The sequence below is a fragment of the Cricetulus griseus genome, chromosome 3, assembly GCF_003668045.3.
Source record: "Cricetulus griseus strain 17A/GY chromosome 3, alternate assembly CriGri-PICRH-1.0, whole genome shotgun sequence".
NCBI classification, from domain to species: Eukaryota; Metazoa; Chordata; class Mammalia; order Rodentia; family Cricetidae; genus Cricetulus; species Cricetulus griseus.
In genome coordinates, this window is record NC_048596.1 from 78,697,515 (window position 1) to 78,723,275 (window position 25,761).

Sequence of the window (25,761 nt, forward strand, 5' to 3'; positions counted from 1 at the left end):
TGGAACAGTGACTGAGAGAGCTTTACATCCTGATATACATACAGCAGGTAGAAAGAGAGATTGGGCCTGGTTCGGGCTTTTGAAGCCTCAAAGCCCACCCTCAGTGACACACCTCCTCCAACAAGACCATACTTCCTAATCTTTCCCAACAGTCTACCACCTGGGAACCAAGTTTTCAAATACGTGAGCCTATGAGGGCCATTTTTATTCAAACACCACATCTGGTTTCTGTTTCTTTTTCCCATTTTCCTTTGGTGCAGTAGGTTCACACATGCTTGTGTTATGCATCTGGCTTTTCTGTAGGTTCTGGGGATCCAAAGTCAAGACTTAATGCTTGTACAGCAAATGCTTTTCCCACTGAGCCATCTTTCCAGCCCCTGTTTACTTTGTTTTGGAAATAGGCATAAAGGTGGGGACTATGTCAGATCTCTGGCTCTCCTGTTTTTAACCTCCCAAGTGGTAAGCTTACTGGTGTGGGCCACCATGTGAGGCCAGTGGGGTCATTTTTTTTTTTAAATCTAAACATTTAAGCCAGAGAGTTCAGAACCCTTATTTGTCTTTCTACCCACTCAGTTTATGGCTTTTTTTTTTTTTTTAAGGTTTTTTATTAATTTATTATGTATACAGTGTTCTGCCTGCTTGTATGCCTGCATGCCAGAAGAGGGCACCAGAGTGTTTGCTGGGAATTGAACTCAGGACCTCTGGAAGAACAACCAGTGTTTTTAACCACTGAGCCATCTCTCCAGCCCCTCAGTTTATGTTTTTATCTGCTCTTTACCATTCTCTAGTCTTGCTTCCCAGTAGTCTGCTTCTAGACTCTTGCAACAGCCACCTACCTACCGGTCCCCTTGCCACCAGCTTCCTTTACACTCCTTATCCTCCCATGTGACCGTAGGGATCTCCTAAAATACGCCATTTCCCTCTCTTCCTTCCTCCCTTGCATGTCGCCTCTGCAGGCCAGGGAGCCTGTGCTTCACAGCAGGCTGTAGTCTGCCTGGGCAGCTCTCCCTGCCTTCCCGCCATGGATTCCCACCTGTGACTGTTCTAGATGATTAACCACAAGTTCTCTGTCTGAACTAATCTTCCTCTCCTTTTCTTTGTAGTAAAGTAGACCTCCATTTGTCCCTGAGTCTAGTCAAAATGTCACCTTCCTTTATTCTCCCTGCTGCCTCCTTTCCCCTTGTAGGCAAATCTAATTGCTGCTAAAATATGTGAACCATTGTTCTGCAGTGTAATCTTTGTGTCCCAATCCCTAGTGAATATAACCTTATCGTCTTTTAATCTCGGCTGTCTAAAACAGTGTCCACACATCACAGATATCCAAGGAATGATGAAATGAAATACAGTCAGCTTGGTGGTGGTGGTTTTTCTTCCTTCGGCTAGGCTCTCACTGTAGCCCAGGCTGGCTCAGAACTAACTCACTTTGTATCCCAGGCTGGCCTCAGTCCAGCAGTCTTTCTGCCTCATTTTCTTGAGTGCTGAGATTCTGAGTGTGAGGCACAATATTCAGCGTCATTTCCTTTTTTAAAATCAATTTAAACACACTTTTTTACTTTTTGAGATTACAAGTAAATTATTTCCACCTTCCGTACCCTCTTATATACTCCTCTTCCTTCTTGCTCTCTTTCAAATTCATGGTCTCTTTTTTTCATTTTTTGCTGTTATAAATGTGTGTGTATTCTTAAATACATAAATACATTATACATTGTGCTCAGTCTATATAATGCTATTTGTATGTGTGTTTTCAGGGCTGACCGTTGGGTATTGGATAATCAATTGGTGTTCTCTTCTCTGGGGGAAACTATTCTTCCTGCTCTCAGCATTCCTTAGTTACCTCTAGTTCCATGTCTAGGGTGGGGGCCTCCAGAGCTGTGCCCCATCTGTATTAGTGTGTCTATTGGTGTTATCCTTGTTCAGTTCGTGTTTAGGCTTTCATGTTAGTGAGACTTCATGGGTGTGGCTTCTGACATTTCTAGGATTCATGGTCTCACAGCCAACTCCCTATTCCTCTGGCTCTTAACAATCTTTTCGGCTCCTCTTCTGAGCCTTAGCTACAGGAGTTGTGTTGTAGATGTATCAGTTGGAACTGGGCTCCACAACTCTGCATTTTGGTTGGTTGTGGTCTTCTGTAATGGTTTCTGTCTGTTGCAAAGAGAAGTTTCTTTGATGAGGAGTGAGGACTACACTTAATCTGTTGGTGTAAGGACAGATGTTTAAACTGTAGTTCTTGATGTTTGTTTCCAGCTGTAAAATGGGGACATTTATAGGCTCCTGTTAGTATCGCTGTGAGGACTACACTTGTGTTCTCAAGTTCTCTGCTGAACTATCTGAACTGCCCTGCAGGCCTTAAAGCAGGGACCTATGATCAGGGTGAGGTAAGAATGAAACTCAGATCAGCCTGATTTTGGTAATCTGTGCTGGGCCAAGACTTCTTTTGTTTTGCTTTTTGAGACAGCGTTTCTTTGTGTAGCCCTGGCTGTCCTGGAACTAGCTGTGTAAACCAGGCTGGCCTCGAACTCACAAAGATCTGCCTGCTTCTGACTCCCAAGTACTGAGTGATTAAAGTGATTAAAGATGAGTGCCACTACCACCTGTCAGGCCAAGACATCTTGGAGTTTAACTCAGATCATTTTCCTTTAGCCATATTTAAGCACAGCACACTTTTGAAAAAGTATTCAGGTAACAATTAATTCAGCCCTGTGAATATAACAAAGCTCTTTACAGAGTACATGTGGCTTGGTCTGTAAGATAGTTTACTGTTGACTTAGAAATCATGCTCAAGGAAGAATGACTGAGGTAAACGCAATGCATGTCCCTGAGGTAACATAGAAGCCACTTAGGATGTTGTAAAGTACAATGACATCTCTCACAGGATGAGTTTCATGGCCTAGAACTAAACCTCAAGGTTTTAGGGGAAAATGTCTGGATAAACAAACATAATATTCTGGGGGTATGGGGCAGAGTCTGGCCCAACAGGTAGCAAAGGATTACCAGGTTGTAAACTGCATTTTCTCCAGTATTCTGTGAAAAACAGCCAGATATCTTCTCGCTTTGGAGAGACCAGCTGTGTGTTTATCTTTCTTGGCTTCTCCAGTGCTTATCTGTGTGCACGAGGCTTTCTTCCTCTACATACACTGATCTGTGGGTACAAAGACCGATATTTAGACTCTAGCTAGAGATTATGCTGGTTAGTAAAGTGGTGGTTATAGGTTCTCCTCCAAAATCCATGACTTTCCTATCCCAGGCAGTTGGCTAGGTTTCCAGTACCAGGCATGGTTTCCCTCCTGTTGAGTGGGTCTTGAGAAGTGTTGGTACCGTCAATATATTCTTGCTACTACTGCTCCCCTTAGGGTTATCATGATGCTGGTTGTTGTGGGTCATAGGTGTCATTGCTAGGTGTTATTTGCTTCCTCTCCTAGAAACTGTCATGGTGCCTTCTGGTACCATGAAAGCTAATTTTCAGGGAGGAGACGTTCAGATCAGTTCCAGATCAGGGGTCTCTGGGCATGTCTGAAGTGCATGGTGTCTTCAGCAATTGGGACTTACCTTCTACCACTGTAGTCAAGAGCAAGAGAAATAACCTATAACCCTGACCAACAACTAAAAAGACAGCTTTTCATGCCTAGTGTTGGGGGTTTTGTTAGATGATCTATGGTTCTGGGAGAAGCATTGTCAGCCCAGATGGGAAAATGTCATTTAATCTTTCTCTGTCTGCACACACACACACACACACACACACACACACCTACTTATGTATATTATAGGTACTTTTAGGTAGATGATTAATAGTTTGATTCCTCATGACTTTTCAGACATCCTTACTGTTAGTTTACCCTTCTCTTTCCTTCTATCTTTATCTTCTTTCCCCTCCTTAACTAGAGGCCCCCTCCCGCCCCTACCTTTTCCCATTTCCCCCTTCAGATCACTTGGACTCTGCGGTTTCCTTCTCTATTGCTCCATCCCCACCCTCCTCCTCCTCCCAATGGTCCCTTTTTACTTGCCTGGTTTCTGCAGCTACTCCAGGATTTGTATTCACATTTGAAGATTGAGTGCTAAGAACTTCCAATAAGAGAAAGTACGTGGTATTTGTTTTTCTGGGCCTGGGTTACCCCCACACTCATGCTGATCTTTTCTAGTTCCATCCATTTACCTGCAAAGGTCATTATTTCATTTTTCCTTTCTTTCTTTTTTTTTATTTCTGTGCCTTGGGGGTTTGCCTGCATATATATCTGTATGATGGTGTCAGATCCCCTGGAACTGGAGTTACAGACATTTGTAAGCTGCCATGTGGGTATTGGGAATTGAACCTGGATCCTCCGGAAGAGCAGTCAACATTCCCAACCCCTAAGCCATCTCTTTGCCCCCTAAATAATATTTTGTTGTTGTTGTTGTTGTTGTTTTCAAGACAGGTTTTCCTCTGTGTAGCTTTGGAGCCTGTCCTGGAACTCACTCTGTAGACCAGACTGGCCTTTTTCTGCCTCCCAAATGCTGGGATTAAAGGAGTGTGCCACCACCGCCCGAATGTGTTTTCTCTAATTCCAGTTGAGGTCTTTTAAGATAAGCATCTTCTGTTTTGTCTTGTTATAGGATGTAGCTGTGATTTCTGCAAAGCTGACTGGTATGCAGAACAGCCTGATGATGCTTGTGGATACTCCAGACTACTCAGAGAAGTGTGTGCACCTGGAGGCTCTGAAGAACAGGCTAGAGGCCCTGGCCAGCCCTCAGATTGTAGCAGCATTCACCTCTCAGTCTGTAGGTGAGTGTGGCGAGTTTCATCTGTGGGTACCTTTCTGTACAAATATAAACTTGGTTGCCCGGTGGTGGTGGCACATCTTTAATACCAGCACTTGGGAGACAGAGGCAGGTGGATCTCATTGACTTTAAGACCAGCCTGGTCTAAAGAGTGAGTTCCAAGACAGCCATGACTGTTACACAGAGTAGCCCCGTCTCAAAAACAACAAAAAAAACCCCCAAAAAAGTCTTTAGAATAACTTCATGTTGATTGACTTATTTGAATTATGTAGATTGGAGAAAAATGTAACTTCATAATGCTTCCATAGTTTTAGCATGTTGTACAAAGTTTCCTGACATACAGAATAGTTGAAATAGGTACTATGGAGATAGCCTCTAGATCTCAGCGTTGTCATTGTCCTGTGTCACCTCCCCATGCTGGCCCCCAGGGTGGGCCAGGCCTGGCAGTGCTCTGTCACTAAGCTCCATGCCAACCTTACATTTGTGTCGTCACATGTCTGCTGTTCCATCTCCGTTTCTTCTTATTTTATTTTTGCTTCTGTTTATTTGGTAGCTCTGCCACTGACTGCAGCTCCAGCCCTTTCTTGTCTTTTGTGTGGGGAGTCCTGGTGTTTTGGTGAGAACCAGGGCTTTGCCGTGCTAAGCATTCACTTTACTTCTAAACTGGCCCCTTTGACTCAGGTTTCCTATTTCTCCTCCTTCCCCTGGGCAGCTCCCATTTTCCTTTGCTTCTCTAAGCTCAACTTTTGAGAATCCATGTATAAATGTGATCATACTTGATGTCTCTCTCTCACTCTGGCATGGTGCTTTCCAGGTCCTCTGTGTACTTGCAAATGGCAGGCTTTCTTCTGTTTGATTGCCAAAGAGAGATTGCCCTCCCCATGCCTCTGAATTCATGGGGCTTGAACCCAGGGTCTTGTGCTTGCCAGGCAGGCACTCTATCACCGTACTACATCTCTGTCCCTGGGAGAGTGCTTTTAGTAATTAAGCTGACACAGAGGTATAAACTAGGACTACACAGAAGCCCAGTGTGTGCAAAGTGGCTTACCCTTCCCTGCCTCACAATGATGACGCTGTCCCCCAGGAGATGCTTTCTCCCTGCTCATAGTCAGGGCCCAAGAAAGTTGGGCCTCTCTTGTCTAGTGTTGAAGCCACATGAAAGTTGGGGCTCTACATTGGGGTGTAACTCACTGATAGAGCTCTCACCTAGTGTATGCAAGGCTTGGGGTTTCTTTTCTGTTTGAGACAGGGTCTTGCTATGTAGCCCTGTCTGGCCAGAAACTTTCTGTGTAGACTAGGGTGTTCTTACCCTTGGAGCAATCTTCTGGCCTCTGCCTGAGTGTTGGATTTATAGGTGTGTGCCAGTGTGCTCCAGCTTAGAGTTTCTTTGAGATTCAGTCTTGGTAGTTTGTGTGTTTGGAGAAATTTATTATTTTCATCAAGGATATCTGATGTGTTTTCTTATTTTTTAGAAATTATTTATTTTTATTTATGTGCATTGGCGTTTTGCTTACATGTATGTCTGTGTGAGAGTGTCAGATCTTGGAGTTGCAGACAGTTGTTAGGCACCCTGTGGGTGCTGGGAGTTGAGCCTGGGACCTCTGGAAGAGCAGTCAGTATTCTTAACTGCTGACCATCTCTCTGGTCCCTGATGTGTTATAGTTCAAAGTCTTTTCATTATTTTGTTTCCATTTCTCATTGTGTGCATTTAAGCATTCTTGTTTAAGCATTCGTTATTTCCTTCCTTTCTTCCTTCCTTTCTTCCTTCCTCCCTTCCTCCCTTCCTTTTTTATCTTAGTGGATCTAGGTAGATTTTTTTTTCAATCTGCTGCCCTGTTCAGATTCTGGCTTCATTGATCTTCTTTTTCATTTCCCTGTTCTCTATTTACCCTATCTTTCTTCTACTAGCTGATTTAGTTTATCCTTCTTGTGGTTTATTTACAGTAGTCTTACTACATCACTATGCAATCCTAAGTGGCCTTGAATTCTCAGTCCTTCTGCCTCTACCATCACCCTGGCAATGTTACTTAAATAATCCTTTTAGTACAGTTCGATGTACTTCCAGCAACTATGTCTTGTGCTCATTTAACAAGAAACAGTGAAACAAGACAAGGGATGTCACCACACTCATGTAGCTTCCCTTTTTGTGTGTGGGAAAGAGAATAAAGAGCCTGACACAGTACGTGCAGCATGATTAGTTCCGTGAAGGGGAGGTGTGACAGGGCTGGCAGGGGAGCCTAATTTAGGTTGACTGATTAGGACCCAGGAGACCACCCTAGATGGTAACAGGCGCCAAGGCCCTCAGGCACTGAGGAGTGTGACTTGTTCTTGGCATCTGACTGAAGACTTGTTTGCTCACCATTTTTCAGTTCATATAAATACTAATAAGAGTCAGATGAAATGGCTGTTTTTGTGAGTCAGAACAATTCAAAGTCGGTGCTGCATGTAGCTAACCATGGTTTCCCATCCAGCCACTAACTCAAGCTGGAGGTTCAGTTTTCTCACCTGCAAAGTGAGACTGAGATGGATCGTGTTGTGTGTCGTCGTGTGTGTCCCCTGTGTCGCCCCCCCCCCCAAGACTGGCTTTCTCTGTGTAATAGTCCTGGCTGCCCTGGAACTTGATTTGTAGACCAGGCTGGCCTTGAACTCACTGAGATCTGTCTGCCTCTGCCTCCCGAGTGCTGGGATTAAAGGCGTGCACCAACAATGCCCAGTGAGATGGGTTATTTTTATATACTTGTCAGTGGTACTTCGTGATTTTGTGCAGGGCCAGGACTAGGTAAGGGAAGTAGATGTACTCTGGGCCAAATCTCAGGCTCAGAACCCCCTTAAATTTTACACTCCAGCTTTGGTATGAGCCCTGTTCTCATCTGTTTTACCACCAGAGGAGTGCTTTGATTATTGCACTCCTCCCATTGCTCTTTAAAAATAAAATAATTTTATTATTTTATGTGATTGGGCATTTGCCTGCTCTGGACACCATGTATATGCCTGGTGCCCACAGAGGCCAGAAGAGGGCATTGGATCCTCTAGAACTGGAGATACGCATGGTCACAAGTTGCCATGTGGTTTCTAAGAATCAAATTAGGGTCCTCTCCAAGAGTAGCCAGTGCTCTTACCAGCTAAGCTATCTCTCTAGTCCCTGTATGTGTTGCTTTTGAAGACAGGGGCTTGTTATGTTGTCCAGGCTGTCATCCTCCGTCTCAGCCTCCTGAATGCTAGGATTCCAGGCATGGGCCACCTTGCCCAGTGAATCATAGCTGTATTAATGGTGTTTGATGCATTATTTTAATAAGCTTAGACTTGCAGTGTCTGGCAACTGAGTCCCATGTTCTGCCCTTATTTCTTATGCTTATGATTCTCATATTTGAATTAAAGCAATCATCTCACTAGAAACTTGTGAATCTAGTTGACATATAACTGAATTTATTAGAGTAAGTTGCTTGCCTTGGCTGCCCTGGAAAACCTGGTAACACTCTATGCACATTTTGTGTTCTTTAGATCAGTCCAAAGTGTTTGTGAAGGTGTTTACTGAAATTGACCGGATGCCCCAGCTCCTTGCCTACTACTACAAGTGTCACAAGGTAAGCAGTTGTGAGTGATGATGACTGTGGAGGTCCACTGCCACTGCTGGGCTGGAATCTTTCATAGGCAAAGGCAAAATTACAGACTCCTTGCCCTGTGGTCATTTTCCTTTCAATTAAAGCCAGTAGGGGGTGCTCTTGATTCACTGGAAATGTCTTTAACTGTCACTTGGAACGAATCGGTGGATTTTCAGCCTGGCTTCATTTACAGACTTAAAATATTGTTTTAATTTGTTCCTATTTTTTGGTTTCTAAAGGAGATTCATGTCTCCTGCTTCATTTATGCCTTTAGCAAACCATAAGAATTTAATGTTTTCAAGGGCAAGGCTACCGACCTGTAGCTTCCTGGGCTAACGTTAATCCCTTCAAGCACGGAACTCATGTTTTTTTGTTTGTTTGATTTAGTTTTCCTTATTATTGTGTGTGTGTTTGTGTGTGTGTGGTGCATGTGTGCAGGCACAATTGTGCCATGGTGTACATGTGTGTAAGAGGACAGCATTATGGAATCTGCTTGCCTTCTACATTTATGTGGGTTCCAGGGACTGAACTCAGGCTTGCACGAGAAGTGCAAAGATGACTTTATGCTGGTCCCTGTGTGTGTTTAAAACATATGAGAGAACTGAGTGGTGGTGGCACACACCTTTAATCCCAACACTTGTGAGGCAGAGGCAGGCTGATCTCTGTGAGGCCAGGCTGGTCTGCAGAGCTAGTTCTAGGACAGCCAAGGCTACACAAAGAAACCCTGTCTCAAAATCAAAACAAAACAAAAAACTGAAACCAAATGACAACAACAACAAAAACCCCCAAACAACAACAACGAAGAAAATCATAAAAAACCAAAAGTCTGGTGGAGGGCATGAAGCATCAGCACAGGCTTATATAAGAACTCTATGGAAGAGTGCAGTGTGCCCTGCAGAAGCATAGTGGCGAGCTTTGGGTGGGGTCAGAGGAGACAGTGTTGCTTGGGGGTTGACAAATTCAAGCAGTAGATGCTTCTCCGAGGAGGAGCCTGTGTCTCGCTTGTTTGTTTTCTGCTTTTTCTCAAGTGGATGAATCTCAGTGGGTACTTGTGTGCTCAGGACAGTGGGCAGCAATAAAATCTGTAGTGGCATGGGGCAGTTTCCCGGCATGTTTGGGGCACCTAGTAAGACACCCTCTTTGTTCTGCTTCTGCAGGTACAGCTTTTAGCAGCCTGGCAAGAGTTGTGCCAGAGTGACCTTCCACTGGACCGGCAGCTCACTGGCCTCTACGATGCCTTGCTTGGGGCTTGGCACACGCAAACCCAGTGGGCCACACAGGTAACACCTCGTCATTGGAGAACAAAGCCTATGGTGGCATGGGAATGGGTGACTGCTCTGGATCAAGCACTGTTGTCACCCAAGGGGTTAAAACATGGGCTTATAAGCCCACGTCAGTGAACACTTTAGGTCTCCAAGGAAACTCTTCTTATCACTCTCCTCTGTATCTTAAATAGGATCTAATAAGACAGTGTCCCTGGTGCTCAGCTGGGCCTCTGGCATTCCTAAAAGCCAGAGGCCCCCTAGTCAGGTGGTGGAAAGGGCAGCCTGTCTTTTATCTGAAGTTTAGGCTAAGTTCTCTTGTTCAAACCCAGAGCTGGAGGAAAAGTCTCTGAACAGGGTGAGGTGAGGCCTAGGTTTGGAGTGGGAGCCACCCATCACTTCCTCTCTCAGAGTCCACAGTCATCTGTAGCCATAGGGGATGAGCCACCCTTCCCTGTCTGATGTCAGAGGCGCAGCAGCTCTTCTGGGAGGGGAAAAGCCCATCTTACCTGGGAGTGCTGATGGGTCATGTCTGGTGGCCGTGTGACTTATTTTCACAGATTGTCACGACTCCTGAGGTGATCATCAGTCACTGGCTGGAATGAACTCAACTGTAGTTGGGGAGAATTCCTTATTTGGGGTTATGCCATTCAAGTTGGCTAAAGCATTTTGTTTTGTTCCTTTTTTTTCATCTTCCCCAATTTTCATGAGACGAATTTTTGCTATGTAGCCTTAGACTCATTGTGATCCTCCTTCCTCAGCCTACAGGTTTTCTGTCCTTGTTTATTGTTGCTTGAACTAACTTGATTCAGATTTGGGTTCTAAGTTCCCACAGTTTTATGTAGCTACAGTTCCCGGTGTGCCTGTCTGTCTACACTCATTTATACATCCTTGCCTCTTGCTCGATTCTTGTATCACTAGGATAAAAACAACCCATGTCTATACATGAAAATGCCCTGTGCCGTCTAAGGAGATCCTGGATTCTCAGCCTGGATTTTGGAAGGCATGTTCATTTGTACCTTTGGCTCGTGGCCCATTTTCTTTATTGGAGGCAGGCACGACAGGCAGCCAGTTTGTTGAAGCTTGAGCTAGTGCAGTGTATGGCAAGGGATGACAGGGTAAAATGTCACAACCCTCAATTTTCCCCAGTGTTTCATTTTATTTTAGAGGGTTTTATGGACCAAATCTACAGCTTCACCCATACTAGTCCAGAATATTTCTGTTGAGTTGTACTCCAGGTCTTTCCCATTTTATTAGGAGATAGGATTCTTTAAGTTATTCAGGCCAGCTTTGAACTTTCAATCTTCCTGCCTTGGCCATCCTAAGTAGCTGGGATTAGAGGCCTGTACTACTAGACCCAGCTTTCCCTTTCTTTTCTTTTTAAAATTTGCTGATTTTGAATTTTATTTTGTTATTGTTTTGAGACAAGGTCTTACTCTGTAGTCCAGGCTGACTTGAAATTCACTGTGTAGACAGGCATGGTAGTTTACACCTTTAATCCTAGCACTTAGGAGGCAGAGGCAGAGGCAGATTTCTGTATGTTTGAAGCCAGCCTGGTCTACATAGCAAGTTCTAAGCTAGCTGGGGCTATAGTGAGATTCTATCTTAAAAAGAGAAAGAGAGAGACAGAGAGAGAGAGAGAGAGAGAGAGAGAGAGAGAGAGAGAGAGAGAGAGAGAGAAAGAAATTCATTGAGCAGCTCACTCTGCCCTCTAATTCATAGCAGTCCTACCTCAGCTTCTCCAGGGCTGGGGTTATACTCATGCATCACTAAGCCTATTTTTGTTGTTGCTGATTTTTTTGTTTTGTTTTGTTTTTATGGGGCTGCCGAGGGTGGGGGTGGGGGGACAGAGTCTCATGTACTTCTGATCCTCCTGCCTCTGTCCCTAGAGTGGATATCCTGTCATGCCTGGTTTATGAGTTGCTGGGGATGGCCCCCATGCTTTGTGCAGGCACTCTATTAACAGAACTATATCCTAATTTCTCCCCAGTATTTTTGTTTTTGTTTTTCAAGACAGGGTTTCTCTGATGAAGCCCTGGATATCCTAGAACTCATTCTGTAGACCAGGCTGGCCTCCAACTAAAAGAGATCCCACCTGCCTCTGCCTCCGGAGTGCTGGAATTAAAGGTGTGCACCACCACTGCCTGTCTCTCCCCAGTATTTTAAATGAAACTTTTTAAAATTTTTGTTCCTATCCTGGGGCTCAAACCCAGGGCCTTGAACATACTAAACAGATGATGTTTTACCACTGAGTGCATCGTAGTCCTCCCCTGTTACTTTACTACAAAAGAAACTTCAACTATAAAATGTTGAAATACTTGTACAATGAATACCCTAGCCTTTGCAATGGATTTTTTTTTTCGTAATAGACATTTTACTGTGTGTGCTTTATCACAGATCAGTCTCTCTATCCATGTCTCCATCTTCTCGTTGAGATTACTTATTTTTGATTCATTTAAAAGTAATTTAGAACATACACATATTACCAACTAGAGTATTTTGAATTTTTTTTAAAGATTTTATTTATTTATTTATTATGTATACAACATTCTGCTTCCATGTATATCTGCACACCAGAAGAGGGCACCAGATCTCATAATGGATGGTTGTGAGCCACCATGTGGTTGCTGGGAAATTGAGCTCAGGACCTTTGGAAGAGCAGTCAGTGCTCTTACCCTCTGAGCCATCTCTCCAGCCTGAGTATTTATTTTATTTATTTTTATTTAGTTAGTTTAAATTTATTTTATACTGTGAAATGTAGTAATCTTTTTTGTTTTTTTTTTTCTTTTTCTTCAAGACACGGTTTCTCTGTGTAACAGTCCTGGCTGTTTTGGAACTTGCTTTGTAAACCACCTGACCTTGAAATCACAGATATCTGCCTGCCTCTGCCTCCGGATTATTGAGATTAAAGGTGTGGGCCACACTGCCCAGCTAGAAATGCAGTGATGTCAAATATGCCATTTGATTAGCTAAATAAATGCAAATATCTGTGCAACATCATCCTCTTTCAAAACATTCTAGAAAGATCTTTCCCAGGCAGCTTCGCCATGATGATGCTGCTGCTGACGACATGAATTAATCTGGTCTGCTCTGCTGTTCTGTACAGTGGAATGATCTGGGCTGCTTTTTGATGAGACTCTTGATTCTGAGCATTGTTGTATTGTGGTTCTTTAATATCCATGACTCCTGTAGCAGGTGTGAATTTATATCAGCTTGTCTACAAGCCCTGTCTCTGTCTCATCCTCTCGTCCCCCCTACCTTTTGTCCCCCCCCCCCAGATAAGGTCTCTAAATAATCCTGGCTGTCCTGGAACTTACTCTGTAGACCAGGGTGGCCTCAAACTCACAGAGGTCCTCCTGCCTCTGCCTCCACATGCTGGGATTAAATGTGGCCCATTCTCTTTTTTGATAGACACTTGGTCTGATCCTGTCGGAGGCTGTTAAAGCTACTCTGAACAGTGCTCCCCAAGGGGTCTTTGTACTTAAATATAAATACCTGAGAGTAGACTTGTGGGTTCAGAGGGCAGGATGTGAAGAAATGGGTGTTGAAATTGCCAGACCTTTTCCAGAGTGGTCACACTTTATGTGTTCACACAAATGTGTGAGGGCTCTGCTTGCTGTGCATCCGTGCTGATGTTGATGTCATTCTGTTTAATTTTAGCTTTTCTGGTGGGTGTGTAGTAGCATATCATTGTGATTTTAATTTGCATTTCCAGGATGACTAAAGGTATTGAACACCCACTCGTGTGCTTATTGGCTGTTTGCATACATTCCTTTGTGACATATCTACTCAAGCCTCTTGCTTAAGTATTTGCCTTTGCATGATTTAGTTTAGGGAGTTTGTCATTCTGTATAGAAGTCCTTTCTCAAATATGTTTTATAGACACTGTCTTTCAGTCTATAGCTCAAGCTCAAGCTTGAGCTTGAGCTATAGACTGGAAGACAGGTTTGTCTGCTGGAAGACTGGTTTGTCTGCTTTGGGGGTGCTGGAGAATGAACCCAGAGTTTGCACATGCCAGTCAAGTATGCTATGGCTGGTCTGCATCCCCAGCTTTGAGCAGAAGTTCTGATTCATTCATTTATTTATGAATCAATGTATTTAATGGGGTGGGGGATGTTTCCATATGCCATTGTGTACATGTGGAGGTCAGAGGACAGCTGTGGGAGTCAGTCCTCTCTTCCACCAGGTGGGTCTCAGGAATTGAATTTCAGATGTCCAGCTTAGCAGCAGGTGCCTTTCCCCACTGAGCCATCTTGCCAGTGCAGAAATTTAGATGTTTTTAAAATTCATTTTATTTTTATGTGTGTGTATATGTGTGTGTGCCACATGTGATCCCCTGAGAGGATCAAAGGGTGTCAGCTCTCTTGGAGCTGGGATTAGAGGCAGTTAGCATGGGTGCTGGGAACTGAACTCAGGTCCTCTGGAAGAGCAGCGTGTGCTCTTAACCACTTAGCCATCTTTCCAGCCCTCAGAAGTTCTGATTTTGGTGAAGCCAAGTTTACCATTTTTTTCTTTTATGGATCTTTTCCTTACCCTAAAGCACCACCACCAGCCCCCAAGTTGCAAAGGCAATGGTTTTGTCTAGAAGCTCATTAGCTTCTCCTTGAACTCTGTGGTTCATCCTAATGAGTGTTTATGCATAGTGAAGGTTGCAAGGTGTCACCGTGTGGATTAGTCAGGCTAACTCTGTAGCCCTTGTTCCTAAATCTGGTCTCTTAGGCCTTATCCCCACTGTGTTCTTTTCTCTTACTGAAATGACTGGAACACAGGGAGGAAGGTAGAAGAAACCTCCAGTGGACTCTTATTTGTTACTCTGTATACAAAGACATTTCCTGGACCCTAAGTGGCATTTTGTAAATGTATGCTTCAGTTCGAACATACTGGGTCCGTTATGTTCAGTTTTCTCTTTCCTTGGAGTGACTGTACAAAAGGGATTCTCTGGCCTTTTGCTATAAAACAACGAAAAGTTCAAACACGATTTCAGAATTGAGTCTGATTTCTTAGTCACAGACCTGCACAGACCATTAACAGCATGGATAGATCATGCTTCATCAACACAGAACCTCTCCTGAAGTCACATATTGGAGGAAGATATCTATAAAACAGCTGGTAAAGGGCTTATATTTGGAATAGATAGAAAACTCTAGTAACTACATAGTTAAAAAGAGGCAGATAAACCAATTTTTCAAAGTGGGCTCAAGACTTGACTAGACACTTCACAAAGGAAGATAATTCCACAGCTCCTTAAATATAATTTTAAAATAACACCTAAAATTAATGAGTGTGGTAGAGATCTGGGCAGTGAATTGGTGATGAGGGACTTGAGAAAAGTTAATGCCATTGCCTGGTACAGGATGATGATAACAGCCAAGAAGAGCTACACAGGGCAGCTTATACCTGTAATTCTAGCACACAGGAGACTGAGGCAGGAGATTCATACCTGGGCTACATATTGAGTTCCAGACCAGCCTGGAAAGAAAAAATGTTCAAAAAGAACGAGCAGTTGTTAGGATCTGTTCTAAGTTATATAGCAACTGTTAGTAACCAGAAGAAAAGAAAATCAAAAGGGAGATTTCATCCTAATTTAGTGGGGAAATTACTGACCAAACAGGGAAGGTAAGGGCACTGGATCTTGAGAGGTCATTCAGAAATAATTTCAGTTTGTAATGCTTTGAAATATTTATTTATTTTTTGTGTGAGGTCAGAGGGCAACTTTGTGGAGCCAGTTCTCTCCTTCACCTTTATGTGGATCTTGGGGATTGAATTAGTTTATCAGGCTTTCAAGATGAGTACCTTCATCCACTGAACCAAGTGAGAGTGGTTAGCAAAACAGATGGGTGGGAAGGCTTACACAGGATGTGTAAGGTAGAGTGGGATAACCATCCAGCCATTTCGTTATTTGTTTGATTTGTGTGGTTCTCCCCTCTGTTTCTTTCAGACTCTAGCAGGGCAACTCTAAGCAGAGTATAGAATAAGACTCATGAAATAAAACAAAAGCCCTTTGAGGTTTAGTAAATTCTTGGAGAGTTTAGGAAAAAAAATTTGAACATATTTTGGATTATATGTATGACCAAGACCAGTTGCTAGTGGTCTTTGATTTATTCTGAGTTGACTTGTAGTTTCTTTTTCTTTACTTTTCTTTTTTCTCCTTCTCTCCCTTCCCCTTTCTTCTCATAAGAGGAAACCATTTCTGAGCACCATTCATTGTCAGGGTGACACTTTCCCTATTAAGTGGCCTTGGCATGCTTTTCTTGCCTCCTGCCTTTGCTGTAATGCTGGCTGCACAGAATGATCTAGGAAGTGCTCTGTGTTAGCCTGCTAGTTGATGTCATAGCAAAATCCCCTAGACTGTATAGTTTCAACTTTTTTTTTTAGCTTTTAATTTTATTTTTTGTATATGACTATTTTGTCTGCATGTATGTATGTATGTATGTATGTATGTGCCCCATATGCATGAAGTGCCTGCAGAGGCCAGAAGAGAACATTAGATGCCCTGGGACTGGAGGGTTGTGAGCTTCCATGTGAGTTCTGAGAACTGAACCCAGGTCCTCTGGAAGAGCAACCGATGCCTTAACTGCTGAGCCACCTCTCCATCCCTAGACTGGATAGTTTAAACAGCAGTAATAGCCTCAAAATTCTGTATGCTGGAGGTTCAAGATCAAGTTGTGCACAGGGCTGGAGTCTTCTTTCCAAATCTCCCTCCCAAATGTGTTGGTTGTTCTGAAGTCTTCTCGTGAGGACACCATTCACGTAGAATCAGAGCATGCCCATATGGTACCATTGTACCCTCATCACCTCTTCAAAAGTCTGTCTCCAAATAGAGTGATTTTTAGGGTATTTGTTGGTTAAGGCTTTAGCTCCTTCAATATTTCAGTGTCTCCAGAGGATTGGTATAAATTCTTTGTATGTTTTGTAGAGTTCACAGATGAAGTGCTATCATTTTTTTTTTTTTTTTTTTTTTTTTTTGAGACAAGGTCTCATGTATGCTAGACTATTCCTGAACTCTCGGTCTTCCTGCGTCTACTCCTATAGTGGGATTGCAGGCTGGAGCACCATACCAGCTGTCTTGGCTTTTTTGACTAGTGATTCATGATCCTGGCCAACCTTAGGTCTATTTGGAGTTTCCTTTTCTTCTGGAGCCAGTTTTGGTAGATTGTGCTTTAGCACTGTGTCCATGTGTTCAGGCCACTGGGGGGGGGGTAGTTGTTCATGGTCCTCCCTTAGGAGCTTGGCTTGCTTTCTACTTTAATAGAATTGTCTTGTATCTCATTTTAGTAACTTGAATACTCTCTCCTGTTTCCTTAGTTTAGATACAGGTTATTAATTTTAGAGCTCTTGGGGGGGGGAACCAGCTTCAGGTGTTGATTCTATGTATCTGCTTTCTCTCTATCTCTACTTCAACTTCAGTAATCTTTTTTTTCTGATTTTAAGTTTAGCTTCTTCTTTTTCTAGTTCTGGTTCTTGTTTTTTTCAGACAGAATTCATATAGCTCAGGCTGGCCTTGTTTTTGCTGTGTAGCTAAGGATGACTTTGAACTTCTGATTTGCTTGCCTCTACTTCCCAAGTGCTTCGAGTCCAGGCAGATGCCACCACACCTAGTTCTGTGTGGCATTGGGGTTTGGAGCTATGCATGGTTGATAGTCAAGAACTGCCCCACCAAGCTGCATCCCTGTAGTTTTTTAATGCATGCAGTTAGGCGACTATTATGAGAGCTTTATCATATGCATTTATAGCTGCAAATTCTCCTCCTTGATCTGTATCATATAAGTTTTGTTATACTCTGTTTTAGTTTAATTTCTACTAGGGTAACTTTGATTAATGTTTGAATTTTATTGGCTGTATAGTTTTCCATTTGTATCTTGTTTTGGCATTTGGCTTTTCTTTTTTTTTTTCCAAGACAGGGTTTCTCTGTATAACCCTGGCTGTCCTAGAACTTGCTTTGTAGACCAGGCTGGCTTTGAACTCACAGAGAATGCCTGCCTGTGCCTCCTGAGTGCTGGGGCTGAAGGCGTGCACCACCACGACGTGACATTTGGCTTTTCTAAAACTAATTCTTTTTTTTTTTAAGATTTATTTATTTATGGTTTATTTATTATGTGTGCAGTTTTCTGCCTACATGCCAGCAGAGGGCACCAGATCTCATTCAAGGTGGTTGTGAGCCACCATATGGTTGCTGGGAATTGAACTCAGGACCTCTGGAAGAACAGTCAGTACTCTTAACCACTGAGCCATCTCTCCAGCCCCCCTAAAACTAATTCTTATATCTCATTTCACGTACACCTATTTGGGTTATAGCAAAAAGATATTATTAATCAGCAAAGGGAGGTCGAGAGTATTTTCTAAATGGATGTTGTATGTTATTTAATTTTTCTCAAGAGATCTAAGAAACAAAGAGTGGGAAAAGACTACCTAAACTGTCCAGGTCCACAGTCCCTGTTGGTCCTTAGGAGACTGCATGTGGGTCCTGGGTCTGTGCAGAGAAGAGAAGGGACTCAGGCCAGGCTGGATTGTGCGTGGCCCTCCAGCTGTCATCAGTGTTACTCTTTCATTGCATTTTTGCTCCTGCTCGTCCTTTGAGTCTCTCCGCTGTCACCTGAGTCCTCACTGATGACTATCTTAGTACTGTACCAGGCATTTGGTAAGCTTGTGTAAGTAGGCACGTGGGCCAGTGATAGATGTGGTTTTCTGGCCAAATTACAGCTCCTGCCACTTTCCATTCTGTCCCTGTCCAGTTTTCTCAGTGAGGGAAACTTGGGGTTTCCTGCTGGCCCATCTTGAGCAGTCCTAGAGCCACCTTGGAACCATCAGGAGATAGCTAGCTTATTTGGAAGGCTCCTTCCCTTGTGCTCCTGTGCACTGACGCACATGCCTCTCTCCTACTGCAGGTTTTCAAGAACCCCCACGAGGTGGTTACGGTACTGCTGATTCAGACCCTGGGGGCCTTGGTGCCCTCCCTGCCCATGTGCCTCAGTGCAGGTGTGGAGAGAGCGGGACCCGAGCTGGAGCTCACCAGACTGCTGGAGTTTTATGACACTACCGCCCACTTTGCCAAGGGGTTGGAGATGGCACTGCTCCCCCACCTCCGTAAGCATTCCTACCTCCTATCTGGCCCGTCTTTACTTGCTTTTGGGGCCTGGGCTTGTTTACTGTCTCAGGTAACTGTGTGGAAGGGAAAGGGACCAGTGTTTCTCCACTCAGGTGGAAAGCTTTCCCTTGTAACTAGTGCCAGCCTGGAAGTCGGGGTTCTGTATACTTGCCTGGCCCCAGTGCTGACCAGGAGCTTCACACACTCCAAGGCAGTGACAGACACTTTTTCTGTGCCTGAGCGTGTAAAAGAGGCTTACTGTGGAGCAGGGAGGCGTGAGAGGCAGTGAGCTGGCAACAGGTTTCAGTGGGAGGATCCCCTTCCTTTTAAGAACCATAGACAGGTCAACCTAAACAGTAAGTCTACAAGAACACAGGCTAGAGAGGAAGGAAGCCTTTGAAGGGAAACAACAGCTTCTTTGCAGCACAGGAGCCATGCCAGGCCTGAAGTGACTGTGGGGAGTGGCTATTCCCAGTGGTCAGCTGTGAGCAGAGCACAGCTTATCCCACTTGGGTGTGTGAGATGCCGAGCTCTCCAGCTGTTTTCCATCTGTATCAAAAGCATCATAAACTTTTAAGCAACATAGACCTCGTGACACATGCTGCTGTCAAATCAGGAAATTGCTTCAAGAAGGCCTCATTCTGCCATGTGGCTGCTGTGTGTCACAGACTTCGTTTATTTACTAGTTATTCTCTTTAATTACATTGTGTTTAATTGCCTGTACATTCCAGGGAGTGTGTTTATTGTTCAGGTTCCTGATGATTCATAGGTGTTCTGGCACACTCACTAGTCAGGCCTCACTTGTGGGAGACACACAGTCATGTGGGTGGTTTCCAGAGAACTGTGATGCCCTGGTCCAAGTGACTATAGAATGCTTAGCCTGGGCACCCTACTGGAGCAAGCTGGCCGAGGTAGGGCAGAGAGCAGGTTATATGCATTCCTCCCCAAGGATGGACTTTCTTAAAGACTTGTGAACCACCCTCTGAAGTCAGCATGAAAACTTAGATTTCTAGTAATTCCAGCTGAAGCCTTCCAACTGTTCTTTTGTGTTGTTTTAAACCAAAAATATTTCTGGAAAGATGAATATGGTGGTGTATTCATGTATCTCAGTAATATATTGGGTTCAAATCCAGCCTGGGCGACATAGTTAGACCCCCATCTCAAAACAATAACAGAGCCAGGTGTGGTGAGGCACCCTTTAATCCCAGCATGCAGAAGGCAGAGGCAGGTGAATCTCTGAGTTTGAGGCCAGCCTGGTCTACAGAGTAGTTCAGGATAGCCAGGGCTACACAGAAAAACCCTGTCTTGAAAAAAAAGAAAGAAAGAAAGAAAGAAAGAAAGAACAAAAGAGATAGTGATCACATTCTGTTCTATTCCTTCCAGAAATTCATATATAAATGCACACTGAAGCTGGGTGTGCAGGTACATGCCTGTAAGACTGAGGCGAGGAGAATTGTGAGTTTGAGGCTGCTAGGCTACATAGTGAGTTCAAGACCAGCCTGAGCTATGTAGTGAAATCCTGTCTCAAAATTCCAACTTGCCTCGACAATTACATAAGTATATACTAGTTACAAGCATTAATGTAAACGTTTAAAATATAATTTATATAAAATATATTTAACATACTTTATAAATATTCAACATATACTATACTATATAATGTATAACTACTATATTATTATATGAAACATAGTTAATGCATTAGATATCGATATTATATGCATATATGCTATTCCATAATAATGTACATAGTCCATAAATATTTGTTTATTCATTTATTTATTTATCAGGCCAGAGTTTCAATATATAACTCTGGCTGGCCTGTTTAGAACTCACTGTGTAGACCAGGCTGGCCTCAAACTCATAATGAGCCACCATGACTGACAGAAGATTTTAACATATTGGTGGTATATAATCTTACATTCTTTTTTATTTCAAAATAATATAGTGGGGACTGAGAGGTACTCAGCTGGCAAAAGTGCCTGCCTCTGAGCATGAGGACCTGAATTCAGCCCTAGCACCCATGTGAAAAAAGCTAGGAAAAGCATCTCATGTTTACCACTTTTGTACTGGGAGACAGAGACAGGAGACTCCCTGGGTACCCTGGGTAGCTTGTCTAGCCTAGTTGGTGAGCTCCAGGCCAGTGAGAGACCCTGTCTTAAAGGAGGTGGATGACATTCCTGAGGATGACACCCCACATTGTTCTCTGGCTTCCACATGTGCACACACACATTTAAAGAAGTATAATAGAATGAGTATTTTCTTAGGTTATTGCTATCCTAAAACATGGCTTCTAATGACTGGTTCATGACTATGAAATATGTTTTGCTTGTTTGTTTGTTTTGAGGTAGGGTCTGCATAGCTCCATGTAGACTAGGCTGGCCTTGAACTCACTGAGCTCCTTCTGTATCTGCCTCCTAAGTGCTGGGATTAAAGGCACACTGTGGCATGCCCGACCCTGTGACATATTTTTTTAGCTACTATTTTACCTTTACAAACTGTCTCAGGAGAGCCTCTGACACAGGCCTGAGGTTTTAGACATGTAGAGTTGCAGTTGCTGTGCCCAGAACAATTTAAAGGTGCCCATCACCCTTGTGTCTTCTGCTATCCCTTGGGGTGAGTGGTGCCATGCCCCCCAAACCCCCATCTAGTTATCCTCCCTGGAATTGTGTTCTTTCTTTCTTCCATCATTTCCCAGTTCTTAGATTAATTTATGATGTGTCACTTTAAATTTTTTACTTTGGTTTTGATGTTTGAAAATTATCTGTTTGGAGATTTAATCTATTTTTCATTAATTTTTTAGAGCAATTCATTTAAAGCAATGCATTATTGAGCACATGTATAAAAAGCAATAAAGTATGTGTTGCAAAAATTCCTGACAAAGAATCTGTAATGGAAATGCAAGTTTCCTCTAATGCCACTGTTGAAAATTTAGCATATGTTTCTAAAAGATTCTTATATAATGGATTTCCCCTATTAATTTATCTGATACTTTACAGATATATTTTTAACTTTAACTTTTTTGTTATTTAATAGTTAATACATATACATGATATAATTTAAAATCTATTAAAGGCTATACAATAGAAAGCAATTTAAAAAACAATTTAGGTTCATTTTTTCCTAATTTTAATTTTTTGATGTGTGTATTTTAACTGAATGTGATATATATATACACATGAATGCATCATGTATGTGCCTGATGCCTATAGTGGACAGAGAGGGTGTTGGGTCACTAAGAACCAGAATTACAGATGGTTATGAGCCACCGAATGGGTTCTGGGAAACGAACCCAGGTCCTCTGTAAGAACAGTGATAATCACCACTGAGCCACCTTTCCAGCTCTTTTTTTTTTTTTTTTAAAGATTTTATTTATTTATTATGTATACAACACTCTGCTTCCATGTATATCTGCACACCAGAAGAGGGCACCAGATCTCATAACGGTGGTTGTGAGCCACCATGTGGTTGCTGGGAATTGAACTCAGGACCTCTGGAAGAGTAGTTGGTGCTCTTAACCTCTGAGCCATCTCTCCAGTCCCTCTTTCCAGCTCTTAAATTTACTTCATGATCACTAAGCCATATATATTTATTACACCAAATCTTGACAATACAAGAAAACAATCATCCTCAACTTACTATCTAGGAATAGCATTTTTGTGTATAAGCGTGTGTATGTGTATATATTAAGTTTGCATTGTTTTGGCTTTTTGAGACACATTAACTCATTATGTAGTTGAGGGTGACCATGAACTCCTGGTCCTCCTTAGGTACTAGGATTACAGATACGCATCACCACACCCAGCTTTTATATAATAGAATGTTTGCTGCTATTATCATTCCCAAGCATTTAGTATCTAGTATATAGCTTGTATTCAGATTTTGCCAGCTCTGCTTCCTCCTCTGTCTCCCTCTGAGAGCCAGGTTAGTGTATATGCATTACATTTGGTTGATGTCTCTTTACTTTCTTCATATAACAGTCATTTTATTATTTCCTGACATTGACATCTTTGAAGAAGATATTTTTCTTGTAGAATTTTCTACACCCTAAAATGCTGTCTTTCCTCTCATTGTTAGCTTTATATTGAAAATTTTGATCTTATATATTACTCTGATACTAATGTGAGAGTCCTGTTGCATCACAACAGGAGCCACAGGGTCCAGTGCTATGACAGGCTCTATTGATCACGTGGTAAATGAATCTACAAGATCACTCCATTGTTGTGCCCTTTTCCTTTTTCGTCAATTTTTTTTTTTTTTTTTTTTGAGACAGGGTTTCTCTGTAGTCTTGGGCTGTTCTGGAACCCACTTTGTAGACCAGGCTGGCCTTGAACTCATAGAGACCCACCTGCCTCTGCCTTCCAAGTGCTGGGATCAAAGGCATGTGCCACCACTAATGGGCTTTCTTTGTTATTCTTAAGTAACCCGTGGGTTGATATTCCAAGCTCATAGGAATATACTACTGCCCAAGAAGCTATTCATTCAGTGACATCCTTTGGTACAGACTATCTGAATAAAAGCTTACATGGCTGATTACAAAGGGATGATTTCCTAATTTTATCTTTCTATCTACATTTCCTGGCTGGCATTCTGCTGTAAAGAAGTGATAGGGGTAGGCAGAGGATGGAGCTCAGGTGTGTGCTTTTTAGCATACATGAGTTTGAACCCCAGCACCACATACACTGGGCATGTTGGTGCACACCTGTAATCCTAGGACTTGGGAGGTAGAGGCAAGAGGGTCAGGAGTTCAATGTCATCTTCAGCTACAAAGCAGGTTTGAGGTCAGTGTGGAATACATGAGATCCTGCCTTAAAAAAACCAACCAATCAACCAATCAACCAATCAACCAAGCAACCAAGCAAGCAAGCAAACATATGTATTTATTTACTTATTTTTGTTTTTTTGAGACAGGGTTTCTCTGTGTAGACCTGGCTGTCCTGGGACTCACTCAATAGACCAGGCTGGCCTCGAACTCAGAGATCCATTTGTCTCTGCCTCCTGAGTGCTGAGATTAAATGTGTGTGCCACCTACACCTTACTGTACCATATTTTCATTATCTAGTTATCAATTGAAAGACATTTTCTGGCTATTGTGAATAGAGCAGCAATGAGCATGGTTGAGCAAATATCTATAGAGTAGAATGTCAAGCCCTTTGGGCATATGCCAAGGAGTGGTATATCTGACTTATAGAGTAGATTTATTTTTAGTTTTGTGAGGATTCTGCACACTGATTTCCAGAGTGGCTGCATCAGTTTGCCTTCCCACCAGTAGTGAAGGAGGGTTCCCCCTTTTCTACAACTTGCCAGTTGTTGTGTTGATGTTAGCCATTCTGACTGGGTGAGATGAAACCTCAATTATTTTAATTTACATTTTCCTAATTGCTAAGAATGATAAATATTTTTTAAGGTATTTATTAGCCATTTTTATTTCCTCTATTGAGAACTCTCTGTTTAGATCCCTAGCCCAGTTTTTAGTTGGGTCATTTGTTTTCTTGACTTTATTTTTTTGAATTTTTTTTGTATATTCTGAGTATTAATCTTCTGTCAGATGTATAGCTGGCAGAAATTCTCTCCCATGCTGTGGGTTTCTTCTTCTTCTTCACTTGACTATGCAGAAGCTTTTTAGTTTTATGAGGTCACACTTGCCAGTTGTTGCTCTTGATTACTAGGGAAATGCAGTCCTATTCAGAAAGTCCCTTCCTACATCGGATATGTTTCCTAGAAGTTTTAGTGTTTCAGATTTTAAATTGAGATCTTTGATTCTCTTGGATCTATTTTTTGTTTGGGGTGAAATATATGTGTTTAATGTGATCCTTTTACAAGTGGAGATGTAGTTTTCCCAGCCCCGTGCAGAGCCCCTTCTCAGGTTTACTGCAGATGAATGGGGATGGGGTGGGGGGTTGATGGTGGGGGTCTCCTACAGAGCCCATTCTAAGGGTCACTGCAGATGAGCAGGGTGGGGGTCCTTTTACAGAACCCCTTCTCAGAATCATTGCAGATGGGGGGGTCTCCTACGGAGTCTCTTCTCCATAGCCAGTTCTTGACCCTGTCAAATGTTGTTTTTATTTGGTTGTATTTTCACTGTTTATTTAGTATGTATGTGTGTGAGCATGGATGTGCCATGGTGCACATGTGGAGGTCAGAGGACAATTATGGGAGTTGATTCTCTCCTACCATGTGGGTCCCAGGAATCAAATTCAGGTCATTAGGCTTGGCAGCAAGTTCCTTTCCTTTCTGTGAGCCACTTCACTGGCCTCTGATAGTGCTGTTTGCTTGTTTTTAAGATTTATTTTTATTGTTTTAAATTGTGTGTATGTATGTGGGTATGTGCACATGAATATAGATTCCCAAAGAGTCCAAAGGCATTGGCGCTGGAGTTAAAGGTGACTGTGAGCAGCCTCATTTGGGTGCTGTGGACCAAACTCAGGTCCTTTGAAAGAGCAGAATATGCTCTTAACTGCTGAACTATCTTTCCAGCTCCTAGTTTTTGTTTTTTTTTGTTTTTGTTTTTGTTTTTTTTTTTTTGAGACAGTCTCATGTAGCCTAGGCTAGCCTCAAACTCACTGTGTAGCCAAGGGTGATGGCATGCCTCCTATTGTCACCTCTACCTGACATTAAGGATGCGCATCACCACTCCTGGAGTTTTCACCTGAATCTGGGTCTTCACTACGATGGCTCTGAGATCTCTAGGGGCATGGTGTCTGCAATGCTACTTGTAGTAAACAACACACAGAGCCCAGATTTTTGCTCTGGGGATCCCAGAGGCTTCCATGACTGAGAAAAGCAGATTAATGCAATATTGGCAGATCAGGGAGTGTTCCAGAAGAGTACCTTTTTCCTATTGTTTTCAGCAACCAGTTTCAGATTATTCACCTATCATTTTAATTTCCCTACAGAGGACCACAACCTGGTGAAAGTTGTAGAGCTGGTGGATGCTGTGTATGGTCCATATAAACCCTACCAGCTGAAGTACGGTGACATGGAGGAGAACAACCTTCTCATACAGATCAGCGCTGTGCCTCTGGTAATGTCTGATGCTGCTGCAGCACTGCTGCTAGCC

General features: G+C 42.8%; 1 protein-coding gene across 1 annotated transcript in view; it reads left to right on the forward strand.

Annotated features, from left to right (window-relative positions):
* Positions 1 to 25,761, forward strand: part of Cog7 (component of oligomeric golgi complex 7) — a 64,949-nt gene that overhangs the window by 8,555 nt on the left and 30,633 nt on the right. Inside the window, exons 4-8 of the mRNA XM_027410249.2 lie at positions 4,588 to 4,756; positions 8,254 to 8,336; positions 9,512 to 9,634; positions 18,502 to 18,700; positions 25,598 to 25,725. Of these exons, the coding sequence (XP_027266050.1) occupies positions 4,588 to 4,756; positions 8,254 to 8,336; positions 9,512 to 9,634; positions 18,502 to 18,700; positions 25,598 to 25,725 (702 nt within the window). The remainder of the gene's footprint in view (positions 1 to 4,587; positions 4,757 to 8,253; positions 8,337 to 9,511; positions 9,635 to 18,501; positions 18,701 to 25,597; positions 25,726 to 25,761) is intronic.